The sequence below is a fragment of the Salvelinus alpinus genome, chromosome 30 (genome assembly GCF_045679555.1).
Source record: "Salvelinus alpinus chromosome 30, SLU_Salpinus.1, whole genome shotgun sequence".
NCBI classification, from domain to species: domain Eukaryota; kingdom Metazoa; phylum Chordata; class Actinopteri; order Salmoniformes; family Salmonidae; genus Salvelinus; species Salvelinus alpinus.
This window is the reverse complement of record NC_092115.1, coordinates 23,095,235-23,108,395: the sequence shown is the minus strand read 5'-3', so window position 1 is coordinate 23,108,395 and position 13,161 is coordinate 23,095,235. Positions and strand designations below refer to the sequence as shown.

General features: G+C 44.1%; 1 protein-coding gene across 2 annotated transcripts in view; it reads right to left on the bottom strand.

Moving 5' to 3' along the window:
• Window positions 1-13,161, bottom strand: part of LOC139559741 (brefeldin A-inhibited guanine nucleotide-exchange protein 1-like) — a 29,611-nt gene that overhangs the window by 9,976 nt on the left and 6,474 nt on the right. The window contains exons 5-20 of one of the 2 annotated variants that reach the window (XM_071376030.1): window positions 12,852-13,031; window positions 11,531-11,864; window positions 8,786-8,890; window positions 7,775-7,962; window positions 7,366-7,499; window positions 6,608-6,842; window positions 6,372-6,471; window positions 5,941-6,080; window positions 5,741-5,849; window positions 4,713-4,917; window positions 4,343-4,454; window positions 3,955-4,160; window positions 3,125-3,209; window positions 2,847-3,012; window positions 2,501-2,652; window positions 1,498-1,785 (exon numbers count right to left, since the gene is read on the bottom strand). In XM_071376030.1, the coding sequence (XP_071232131.1) occupies window positions 1,498-1,785; window positions 2,501-2,652; window positions 2,847-3,012; window positions 3,125-3,209; window positions 3,955-4,160; window positions 4,343-4,454; window positions 4,713-4,917; window positions 5,741-5,849; window positions 5,941-6,080; window positions 6,372-6,471; window positions 6,608-6,842; window positions 7,366-7,499; window positions 7,775-7,962; window positions 8,786-8,890; window positions 11,531-11,864; window positions 12,852-13,031 (2,739 nt within the window). Of the gene's footprint in view, window positions 1-1,497; window positions 1,786-2,500; window positions 2,653-2,846; window positions 3,013-3,124; window positions 3,210-3,954; window positions 4,161-4,342; window positions 4,455-4,712; window positions 4,918-5,740; window positions 5,850-5,940; window positions 6,081-6,371; window positions 6,472-6,607; window positions 6,843-6,930; window positions 7,035-7,365; window positions 7,500-7,774; window positions 7,963-8,785; window positions 8,891-11,530; window positions 11,865-12,851; window positions 13,032-13,161 lie in introns of those variants that run through there. The other variant, XM_071376031.1, reaches the window with a different exon arrangement.

Here is a 13,161-nt window from a genome sequence, read left to right as displayed (position 1 = left end):
CACATTGGTGCGGCTGGCTTCCGGGTTGGATGCGTGCTGTGTTAAGAAGCAGTGCGGCTTGGTTGGGTTGTGTTTCGGAGGATGCATGGCTCTCGACCTTTGTCTCTCCCGAGCCCGTACGGGAGTTGTCGCGATGAGACAAGACAGTAACTACTAATAATTGGATACCACGAAATTGGGGAGAAAAAGGGGGTAAAAAAACAAAAACAAAAACAGTGACAATACTGGGAGAGAGAAGCCATTGAAAACGTTGTCTTAATATCCTGGTTGATCAAGAGGTGAACCATTGACTTAGAATATGTGGACAACTACAAATACCTAGGTGTCTGGTTAGACTGTAAACTTTCCTTCCAGACTCATATTAAACATCTCCAATCCAAAACTAAATCTAGAATCGGCTTCCTATTTCACAACAAAGGCTCCTTCACTCACGCTGCCAAACATACCCTCGTAAAACTGACTATCCTACCGATCCTTCGACTTCAGTGATGTCTTTTACAAAATAGCCTCCAACACTTTATTCAGCCATCCGTTTTGTCACCAAAGCCACCCACCACCGCGACTTGTATGCTCTCGTCGGCTGGCCCTCGCTACATATACGTTGCCAGACCCACTGGCTCCAGGTCATCTATAAGTCTTTGCTAGATAAAGCTCCGCTTTATCTCAGCTCACTGGTCACAATAACAACACCCACCCGTAGCACGCGCTCCAGCAGGTATATCTCACAGGTCATCCCCAAAGCCAATACCTCCTTTGGCCGCCTTTCCTTCCAGTTCTCTGCTGCCAATGACTGGAACAAATTGTAAAAATCGCTGAAGTTGGAGACTTATATCTCCCTCACTAACTTCAAGCATCAGCTACCTGAGCAGCTTACCGATCGCTGCAGCTGTACACAGCCCATCTGTAAATATCCCATCTAATCTACCTACCTCATCCCCATATTGTTTTTATTTACTTTTTTGCACACCAGAGTTTCTACTTGCACATCATCATCTGCACATCTATCACTCCAGTGTTAATTTGCTGAATTGTAATTACTTTGCTACTATGGCCTATTTATTGCCTACCTCCTCACGCCATTTACACACACTGTATATAGACTTTCTATTGTTTTATTGACTGTACGCTTGTTTATTCCATGTGTAACTCTGTGTTGTTGTTTGTGTCGCACTGCTTTATCTTGGCCAGGTCGCAGTTGTAAATGAGAACTTGTTCTCAACTATCCTACCTGGTTAAATAAAGGTGAGAAAAAAAAAGAAAAAAAAAGATGTAATGCAGTGACAATATACTATAGAACAGAGTTTCTTAATCCTGGTCCTGGGGAACGAAAGGGGTGGACATTGAATGTTTTGCCCGAGCTCTACACACCTGATTTAAATCATCAAAGCTGAATGATCAGTTGATCATTTGAATCAGCTGTTTACTGCTAGGGCAAAAACCAAGACGTGCACCCCTTTGGATCCCCAGGACCAGGATAGAAGACAGAACGAGACTAACCTCGTGCCAGGAGTTGCCCAGGTAGTTTCCATCAGTGTGGGCGACGGTGATGAGAGTCTTGATGGTGTCGATATTCTTCTGCTTCATCTCAGAGATACCAGAGCTGGCTGTGAGCAGGGTGAACCGCGCCAGGGCCTGGACGTACGCATCACGCTCCAGCTGGATGGTGAAGATGCAGGCTATCCTGATGGCACAGCGGATCCCCTCCAGACACAGAGAGGCTACCTCAGTGTCATCACAGTCCTGAAGACCCACACTGAACGCCGCTAAGAACGGGGTCCATGCCAACTGGGAAAAAACACACAAAGTCAATACACAAAGAAGGATTTTATGAGGGTTGTAATATGATCTTATTAAAATGGTATTCTGCATTTGGTTACAACATCAGCTACATTCCCATTTTATACTGAAAGGAATGCATTAGTACTGTGAGTAATGGTGACATATGTTAGCAGCAGTGGGATGTTGTACCTTGAACATTGGTCTGAATATATAAATAGAATGAGTTTCATTCTAATGTTTGTCTTACTGGTAATTCATTCTAATGGTCTGACGTGGTCTCTGTGAGTTACCTTGAACATGGGTCTGACGTGGTCTCTGTGAGTTACCTTGAACATTGGTCTGACGTGGTCTAGGTGGGTTACCTTGAACATTGGTCTGACGTGGTCTAGGTGGGTTACCTTGAACATGGGCCTGACGTGGTCTAGGTGGGTTACCTTGAACATGGGTCTGACGTGGTCTAGGTGTGTTACCTTGAACATGGGTCTGACGTGGTCTAGGTGGGTTACCTTGAACATGGGTCTGACGTGGTCTAGGTGTGTTACCTTGAACATGGGTCTGACGTGGTCTAGGCGGGTACCTTGAACATGGGTCTGATGTGGTCTAGGCGGGTTACCTTGAACATGGGTCTGACGTGGTCTAGGCGGGTTACCTTGAACATGGATCTGACGTGGTCTAGGTTGGTTACCTTGAACATGGGTCTGACGTGGTCTAGGTTGGTTACCTTGAACATGGGTCTGACGTGGTCTAGGTGCGTGGCGCTGGTGAAGGGAGCCTGGACGTGGCTGACTGCTTCCATCAGGGCCTTGGCTGTCTTAGCCATCTGCTCCATCTCTACGTTATACAGCAGACGCCGCTGCTTCTCACTGGCTACACCTGGAGGAAACAGAGACTTGGTGGGCATGCTCTCACATACAAAACACACCTAATGTACACACACTGTCAACAACTAACCACACACGACCCTATGTTGATGCCATCACTGTGCCTCTGAGGACAGATTAGCTTTGAATCCATTTAGTGTGCTTGTTTCTTCTTGACCCATGTCATTTTGTCATCCAGCAACTTACTTTGTTTGCTGGATTTGAGGGTTAATTTTTTGGTTTCATTCATGGCTATTTTCTTCCCTGCGATTTCATCGTAAATAGCTGACAGGTACTCCTCAGGTAAATCTTTGCTGTCGTTGATTCCTCGGTTCATCTTGATGTATTGCTCTTTTGTCATTTTATTCTTCACCTACATTTTTTTAAATTAAAAAAATTAAAAAAAAGTTTGGTCACAGCTCATGTTTTAACATATGAGAAAATGACCTCTCTTAATCAAGAAACCGTTTGCTTGAGATACTTACTTGGGGACTGTGAAGGTCTGTTGTCAGCATAATGATTGAATAAGCCAGGACATAGGCCGTATCTGCACTAGCGAACTCAGTTTGCCTGAAGGAACAGAGAAAAACCCCAATGTCATAACATGTACTGTGTAATAACATTATGGGGGTGGCTGCGGATAGGAATTCTCTGGGACCCACTTCCTGACACTTAAAAGTCAGAAGCTTTACGCACAGTCTCTGCTCTACTCGTTCGGCTGCCCAGAGAACAGGCTACTCTGGTGAATTTCAGAGATGAATGGAAAAAGGTGCTCGTTTAATAAAGTTAGATCAAAGTTGAATCAATATCTGCAAGATCCCATTATTTCTCTCATGCGGCCAAAACGAAACAGAGTGCGCCACTGGGCTTACAAGATCTTTGTAACAACACTGTACATCTCAAGATCTAAATGCACATTCTCATTAAGCTGATTGAGATCAAATGGTTGGCATGCAGACATATGGGTAAAACTTGAAGAATTATCATACACGATTAACAGTGAGAAATGTGAAGGGAGGGTGACCACAAACATTTGTGAGTAAAGTACATGAGGTACATGAACAGAACGTGATCCGGATCTTCAGCTCTGGGGAAGAGGCTTCCAGGGAGGCGGAACATGCCGGTTACCTTCGGATCCGCAGCCTCGGCCTAACATTAGAACAACCTACATCTATTAAAGCCACACCATGGACTGCATCCCAAATGGCACCCTATTCCATTGTCAAAAGTAGTGCACTATAAAGGGAAAAGGGTTCCACTTGGGACGCAGGCCATGCAGTCTGTCTACTGAGATGGAAAGCAGATAGAGACTCACCCTTGGTTACATTCTAAATATCTGGCCGCAAATTTTTCCATGAGACGATCAATCTTCTGGGCCTCTCCGGGCAGACGGAAGCCCTCCAGGAATAGACGCAGAGCCGAGACAAAGTCCTTGCCTTGGAAATCCATCTGGTCAACATAGGCGTACATCACCTCTTTATTAATGCGCTCGTTATCCCCGATGAACTCACCCACCTGAGTCTGATAAGCAAAGAAGGAAGTCCATACAGAGGCATTTCAATATACACAATCACAACGTAAATACAGTGTATATTCAATATGTTTGTGGACATCAGTAAGAAGAACACAAGTTAGATATCTCTTTTTACAAGCTAAGAGGAAGTTAGTCTCATTCATTGCATGTAATTTCAGCAGGTGCTTACAGAGTCTAGCCTCTCCTCCTGGTGCAGGAACTGGGCTAGGTCCTCTGGTGTGGTACCCAGCATCCCTTGCTCCTGCAGGTACTGGATGCCCCTCTTTGGCTTCTTGTTGAACCTGCACAGGAAGAGAGAGAGGGGGAAATAACACATCTGTATGACAAAGGCATGTTTGAGAGCATCAACTCTGCTCAGTCACTTATCACAGACTGAGCGGATTGACTGATCTACAAATCATAATGATTAGTTATTTAGGATGCAAGGTGATTTGTAGATTAGCCAGTGTGCTTAGTCAGACTCTCAAACACAGCCACACTGAGCACTCTGGGCCACTGATAGCTGCTCTGACTACACTTTAAGTCTCCAACACACTTACAGGTCGATGCCTTGCTCGATGATCTCTTTCTGCTGCTTGAGGACCTCGAACTGCTCTGCGTTGTCCGTTCCTGACATGAGGGTGCTGTAGGAGCCGATGCCTGAGGAGGCGCTGGAGTCCAGGGAGTTGAGGCTGCCGTAGCGGTTGATACTCTCTGGTGGCTTGGTGCTCTCACTGGGCTCCTGATCCACGGGCTTCTCCTGACCTACAGAAGAGGGGCGGCACGTAGGGACATCCCATAATATTAAGAATAACTCCCTAGAAAGGCCAAAACCTAGGAAGAAACCTAGAGAGGAACCAGGCTATGAGGGGTTGCCAGTCCTCTTCTAGCTGTGCCGGGTGGAGATTATAACAGAACATGGCCAAGATGTTCAAATGTTCATAAATTACCAGCATGGTCAAATAATAATAATCACAGTAGTTGTCGAGGGTGCAGCAAGTCAGCACCTCAGGAGTAAATGTCAGTTGGCTTTTCATAGCCGATCATTAAGAGTATTTCTACCGCTCCTGCGGTCTCTAAACACTGTTAGAGGTCTCAACCTGGATCATCTCAGGGGCTCACTACTGTACCAGGTCTGCAGCTGTAAGCCTGAACACCACCTGTGTTCACAGCGGGTTAACAAACACAAGGCCACACAACAAACTGAAAGGTAGCTACTACCTAACACTAAGGCAGGGGGGATTTTTTCTAAAACTGATTATCAAGATCAACCTCAGGCTCTAACTGGAACAATGGGTGTCTAAGGCTAGGAATACATTTCAGGATTTACCTGCTCTTCCTTACAAGATCAAAGATAGAGAGCAAAACAGATCCAGATCAGTGATGGAACACGTAACGATAAACAAAAATGTAGTTCAGTGTGAGCTGGAGAGAGATCTCAGATGTGTAGTTAAAGCCTCAGCAGGTTTGCGTGTCAGTAAGAAGGGCCTGGGCTATTGCAGTAGCTCTGGTTATGAATGAGGACAGTTTGGTCTCAGGAGAAACACAGAAGCTCTTATTCAACAGTAGTAAGTAAGTGGTATCTTACCTAGACTGGTCTGAGAGTTAGGGTTCACATACTGATCATTGCTCCACTCCACCATACACTTGAGAATGGACACCAGACACTCCAGACCCTTTTTCCTCAAGCTCAGCTCCTACAACAACAACAAAAAACAACATTAAAATGGTCACACAACAGGAAAGGAGATCTATGGATAGTGAGTGTCCATTGGAATCATCTCTTACCTGAGAAGGTGTGGTGCCAAGCTCATGCCCCACTCTACCCTGTGCTATCTTCGATAGGTAATTGACCAGCCTCTCAAATATATTAGCAGCATTCAGGTCACAGTCGTAGTTGACATAGATATCCACCACACTCTGGGCGTCTGTGAGGAGAGGCAAGAGACAGAGGTGAGTGTCTGTCTGTCAAAGCCTCAGTAGTGGGAGGTTGTATTATACCTGGGGCCGGGGAAACAGAAAACCAAAGAGAAAGGAGTACTGGCTGCTACCTCGCTCTCCCTTCAAGGTACATGAACAGAGGAGCAAACTGAACTGAAGAGGGAATCCAGCAGCTTTTTTTTATTGGTAAAACCAACGTGTTTCAACCCTTCATCAGGGTTTTACAGATAGACAAAGCCCTGGTAGTGTGAAGTATAGTAGACAAACCAGACACCAACCTGCACAGATCCTGGTGAGGCTCTGGATCACCATCCATTTATGATCATAGGAGCTGGTGGACGTCTCCAGGATGTAGAGGAAGATCTCCTTGAAAAACACCTGAGGGAAAAGAACTCAGTGATGAAACTCCACCATATCTGTTAACAAAACTCTGTCTAAATCATTTTGTAATGATTCAAAGGAAATAGGGTGCCATTTAGGACAGACCCATAATGAATCGAGACAGTTCCAGTACCTCGATTTGCATCTTGAGGTGAGTCTTGAAGTGGGAGAGGAGGGTGAGGAAGATGGAGAGCGAGAGCTCGAAGACCTCGGGGACAGAGGAGACGCCGTTCTTAGACAGCGCCACACACAGGTACTGCTTGATGGCGTTGATGAACATCTCGTTGGTCTTGAAGACGGGCCCCGCGTTCTGCAGGATGGACAACAGCAGCTGGAGGGACAGCACCTTGGAGCGCAGCTCGTGAGATCTACAGAGACAAACAGAAAACATTTACTTAAAGCATCCAAATATAATGCATGTTAAGACTTGCCATGAGCACGTATATAATGTCATACTATCATCTCATAATGATGCGGACTAATACAGTGGACAATGTCATGCATAGAGCAGGGCTGTTCAATCCTGGTCCTGGAGGGCTGAAACACTTTGTGTTCATCCTCTCCTTCTAATCAGGGACTAATTCAGACCTGGGACACCAGGTGAGTGCAATTAACTACCAGGTAGAAAAAAAGTGTTTCAGCCATCCAGGACCAGAATTGGACAACCCTGGCATAGAGGGACGTAACATACTATTAGCCTCATACTATTAGCCTTATTACAAGACATTATAAAAAAAGTTTAGAACAAGTTATAAAGCTAAGTTATTATACCTGTAGGCTTTAAGTAAAGTTTTAACAAGAGGTTAAATCGTACAGTCATTTCCTGTGGACCTATCCTACCGGTCTATTCATACAGTAACTAGGTGTGACAGGGTATGAAGGAGAGCTAACTTAGGATCAGGAGGTCCATCAGACAGTGGCTTCATAGAGAGTTTGCAGAGAGAGCGGAAAACTAGAAAGGCATCCTTCTGGAGGATATGGGAGAACTTAGCAACAGGAGACGAACCACTCGTAGCTCCAGATTCCTAGAAAACCAAATGCACAGATTCATCTGAGATTAATTTTAAAAATAATACATTTTCATATGCACAAATGTACATGAATACACCAAACCGACCGATGTTAAAACTCCATAGACAATGTATGAATCCCAAATGGCACCCTATTCCCTATATAGTGCACTAATTTTGACCAGGGCCCATAGGGCTGTGGTCAAAAGTAGTGCACTATAAAGAGAATAGGGTGCCATTTAAGATATATACAACGCTATTCTATGTTGGGGAGCAGTGTGGGTGGGCACCTGAGTGTCGTTGGAGGAGACAGAGATCCTGTCATCTGTCAGTGAGGGGGTGAAGCTGGCAGATATGGGTGTGCCAGGGATACCATTGGCATGGACGTTCTCTGTGTCGCTGCCCAGCCCGCCCTCCTCCACCGGGACTGGCATATCGTCTACACACTCTGTAGCGCTGCACACACTCTCCCTGCATTCTACACACACACACACACACACACACACACACACACACACACACACACACACACACACACACACATGTCAATCTCTCCTGGCTCAAAGTGGAGGAGAGATTGACTTCATCGCTACTTGTATTTGTGAGAGGTATTGACATGTTGAATGCGCCGAGCTGTCCGTTTGAACTACTGGCACACAGCTCAGACACCCATGCATACCCCACAAGACATGCCACCTGTCTCTTCACAATCCCCAAGTCCAGAACAGACTGTACTGTATGAGGCGCACAGTACTACATAGAGTCATTACTACATGGAACTCAATTCCACATCAAGTAACTGATGCAAGTAGTAGAATCAGATTTTAAAAAGATACAAATACCTCTTATGGAACAGCGGGACTGTGAAGCAACACAAACAAAGGCACAGACACCATGCATACACACACACACGATAACATACGCACTATACACACACGTACACATGGATTATGTGTTGTAGATATGTGGTAGTAAAGTAGTGGCCTGAGTGCACATGCTTAATGTGTTGTGAAATCTGTTGTCAATGTATTATAATGTTTTTAAAATTGTATATCTGCCTTAATTTTGCTGGACACCAGGAAGAGTAGCTGCTGCCTTGTCAGCTAAAATAGAACTTAGGATCATCTCAGAAAACATAACCGTGGGGCTAAAAATGTATGATAAAGAAAGATAATTTCTATTTCAAAATCCATCCTCCTTGTGCATGGTCAACAACTTTCTCAAGGAACTAAAGTGAGTCCAATTTTCTACAGAGAAGACAGACTATATAAGAGTATAAAGTTAAGAAAATGGCGTGTTACCTCCAACAACTGTATTGACATCTTCCTGCAGCATGGTCTGGACCATCTCTTGAGCCTGCTCCTCCTCATAATTGAATGGTTCTTGCTCAACAACCCCTTCAGCATCTGTAAACAGCGATGTAAACACACTTCACCATACTTACTTAAATCAGATTGACACAGATTGAGCTGCAATGGAATTACTTTCAAGTTTCAGGAGAGGACAATATCCTGAGGATTTAAATGTAAATTGTAGGATTTAAGGGCGGCACGTAGCCTAGTGGTAAGAGCAGTGGGCCGGTAACCGAAAGGTCGCTGGTTCGAATACCCCAGCCAACAAGGTGGAAAATCTGCCGATGTTCCCTTGAGCAAGGCACTTAACTCTAATGTGCTCCAGGGGCGCCGTACTACTATGGCTGACACAGCAAAACAACACATTTCACTGAATATATCTGGTGTGTGTGACAGTAAAACATTTATACCAACAACAAAAAGATAAACCAATAAGTCTTTGAGAGAGTTATTTTACCATCACTCCACTACTGCTACCACGGCACAGCTATATGTGTACAAAACATATTAAACTGCAGAAGTCTCTGAAGACCATTTCATTATGAATACCAATAAAGGACCTCTGCCTTGTAATACCTTGTAGAGTTTAACTGCCTCTGGAATGTACACCATATTCAGACATCACCTATTTTCTATTAAGTGCACTACTTCTAAGTGCACTACTTCAAAAGTAGTGCACTATAAAGGGAATAGGGTGTCATTTAGAACATATCCCTTGAATTCTGATGGAAGCTTCATTACCTCCTTCCCGCCATCTAAGAGCTCTGTAGCCCTTTACACTCGTGGTAATTGGGCTGTATAGATAGGGCTAAATTGAAATGTTCCTTACAGAAGAAATATGAAAAGAACATGCATAAGCATGGAAGAAATTGAAAGGGACAGTTTGGAGATTATGGGGAAATTATTAGTTGAGAACACAACAGTTCAACTGACAAGGCTGAATTCAAACATTACACTGTTAATTTCATGTGCATTTTACATTTACTGTACTTTTCGCCAGTGTTGTAAAAAATACTTTAAAGTACTACTTAAGTAGTTGTTTTGGGTATCTGTACTTTACCATTTATATTTTTGACAACTTTCACTTTACTACATTCCTAAAGAAAATAATGTACTATTTACTCCATACATTTTCCCTGACACCCAAAAGTACTCATCACATTTTGAATGCTTAGCAGGACAGGAAAATGGCGCATTTCACGCACTTATCAAGGGTACATCACTGGACATCCCCATGGCCTCTGATCTGGTGGACTCACTAAACACAAATGCTTTTATTTGTAAATTATTGTATGTCAGTGTTGGATTGTGACCCTGGCTATCCGTAAATTTAAAAAACTTGTGCCGTCTGGTTTGCTTCATATAAGGAATTTGAAATGATTTATACTTTTACTTTTGATACTTAAGTATTATTTGAAACCAAATACTTTGACTTTTACTCAAGCAGTATTTTACTAGATGACTTTCACTTGAGTCATTTTCTATTAAGGTATCTTTACTTTTACTCAAGTATGACAATTGGGTACTTTTTCAGGCCCTGCTTTTCACCACATTTGTTGATAAATAAATGTGAAAATACTCTGGATACATTCAGTAACATGATAAGAATATTTCTGGAAAATGTAGGGTGGGTGCAACATAATACAACAAAATGACAAGGGTTTGAGTGAGAGGAATAACTGGTGTCTCCAAGTGGCCACACACCTCTCCAAAGTGTGTACACTTCCTAAGTCCTTTCAATGCACTTATGAATCAAAGAAGAGCCTTGAGCTATAAGATGTTTTTTTTAGCTCTCCTAGCTGTGCCATTGAGGAGCTAGAGAAAACACACTTGTGGTTCTTTTGTTTGGAACATCCCCGCCATCACACAATGACTGTTGTTGTTTACGCAATCCAAAAACAGCCTATTATAAATCGCAATCTGAGTCAAGTGAGGATCAAATCGCAAGGCAATTCGGAGAAACAGATCATCCTTTTGGTGTGCATAGAAAGGAGTGCATTCAGGTGCGTGTTCTGCAGAGAACTTCCTTCCCAATAGGCTCATTCGCTTTGGAACAACCCAGGCTATGACGCCATGTCATCTTGTAACTGTACATCCAACAGTGAACAAAAACCTTGACACTGTATATGACATGAGTTTATGATATGGAAATGTGATGTGCACATTTGGACTCATGGGTGTATGGCTTGCTTGTATGGCATCAAAGCGGTATTCATTATAATCCTCAACGTCTCATCTTTCAAAATAAATTGAGTCATCTTAATTTACAGCATTACTCTCACTCACACAACAAAACATTTTGCCCAATTACTGGGAGGGATGTGAGCAACTTCTTGTCACGTGTGGTGCTCAAGTTCAGAACGTCAGTCATTCAAAACCCATTCAGAGCTGTGAAGCGCAGAGCTCGGACATAATTTATAGCATGTTATTATACAGCCACTGCGTTCCAACTTAGGCGCTTATCTGTGACAAAATCTGCCATTCTCAGACTGTGTAAAGGGCTACCATGGCAAACCTCTCAGCAGAGAATGTATAGGAATACTAATTCACGTGCATGGATTTTACGTCTCCTAATCGAATGCAGTGATGAAGGTGAAACACACTGAAATATGGAACAGTGACTTCCATAGAGACAGTAGATAACTTTCCATAGAGACAGTAGAGTGATTTCCATAGAGAGAGAGAGAGACTTACCCTGTGCAGCAGCTGCGGTAGCTTGGTCCGCCTCAGTCTGCTCATTCTCAGCACTGCAGAACACAGAGCCGTTCTCAGGCTCCAGGTCCTCACGAGTGTTCTGCTCAGGCATCTGGGTGGCCTCCTCCTGAGGTGGGGGTGAGGCGGTGTGCTGCTCCTGTTTAGGGGAGGCAGGGGGCTCCAGATGAGGGGAGGCAGGAGGCTTCTGCTGGGGCGAGGCAGTGGGCTCCAGATGAGGCAAGGCAGGAGGCTCCTGCCCCTGTTGGCTGACTGGTGACGGCTGCAGATGCTGCTGTCTCAGACGCTCCTTCTCCATCTGTCTGGCCTCCTGGAGCTGGTGAGACAAGGGAACACACACACACACAGAGACACGGACACAAACGGAAACACACACAGACACAAGTTTTCACTTAATGCATAGCCTTAGACGGCACAAAACATAACGATAGGCCAAACAATTTTAGACCATGCACTGTCAAGCCAAGCACTAAAACATCACTGGGTATCATTTGATTTTTTTCATGGTGTCTGGTATACAGATCATTATAAGGAAACCAATCACAATGTTGGTACTAAGCACATACATTGTTTTCTGAATCCAGTGTCTTCAAGTCGTAAATGATAAACAATGTTACATTCTTGATTTCTGACTGGCATTGTGAGATTAGGTTTAAATGAACTCAACTGGCTGCCGAGTGGTGACGTCACAGCTCATAAAAGGTCAAAGCATTCAGTGCAACAATGCAAACACTGACCATGGCAACATACTTTAGGGAATGCTATACTGTATCTCTTTAATGCAGGGGGCTTAGTCAGGGTTGGTTCCCTGGTCGGGTCAGCAGCCAGCTGATAGGCAGGCCTGCGCGTCTCTACTGGAAAAAAAATCCCACTTGGCAAAGATAGCAGAGAGACGAGTCATGCCAAGATGCACACACACCCAGAAGAGAGTTCATATATCATCAGCCACTTCAACACCAAGCAGCGGAACGCAACACACTTCCCTGCTGCAAGCTGTACCTGACGCATTTGCTTTCTGGATGACCCAGAACAATTTATCCTGTGATTTGAATGCCAGATATCATCGGAGAGTTTAAACAAACTTGAAAAATTCTATAATTATGTTCAAGCTTCTTTTCCATTGATGCCGGAATCATAGAAATATAATTACTGGAATGGGAAAAGGCCCTCAGACTACACTTATGGGTACACTCAATATGGCCACTGGTCCACCCGTCATGGCACATTGACTTGAATGGGGACACCTGTTCTAGTTATTCTATTTCTATGGACCAATTATGACAGAGCGAGAGAGAGCGCTTACTGCTTGGTTCTCCATACGTGCAAAGATAACATTGAGCATCTGTGTGAGTGTGGCCTTGGCCGTGGTCTGGTTGATGAGGTTCTTGCTGGCCAGGTAGATGTTGTAGCAAGTCCTGACAGCCTGCAGCACTGTGCCCTCGTGGATTTCGATGTGTTGAGAGGTCACCGATGTCAGCAGAGCCTGCAGAGTGACAGCACCCATTGAAATAGAATGGTTTACTCCTATGGGTACACCCTAAATTACTGCTAGTATACCCATTACGGCATCATTGACTTGAATGGGGACACCCATTCTACTCATTCTATTTCTA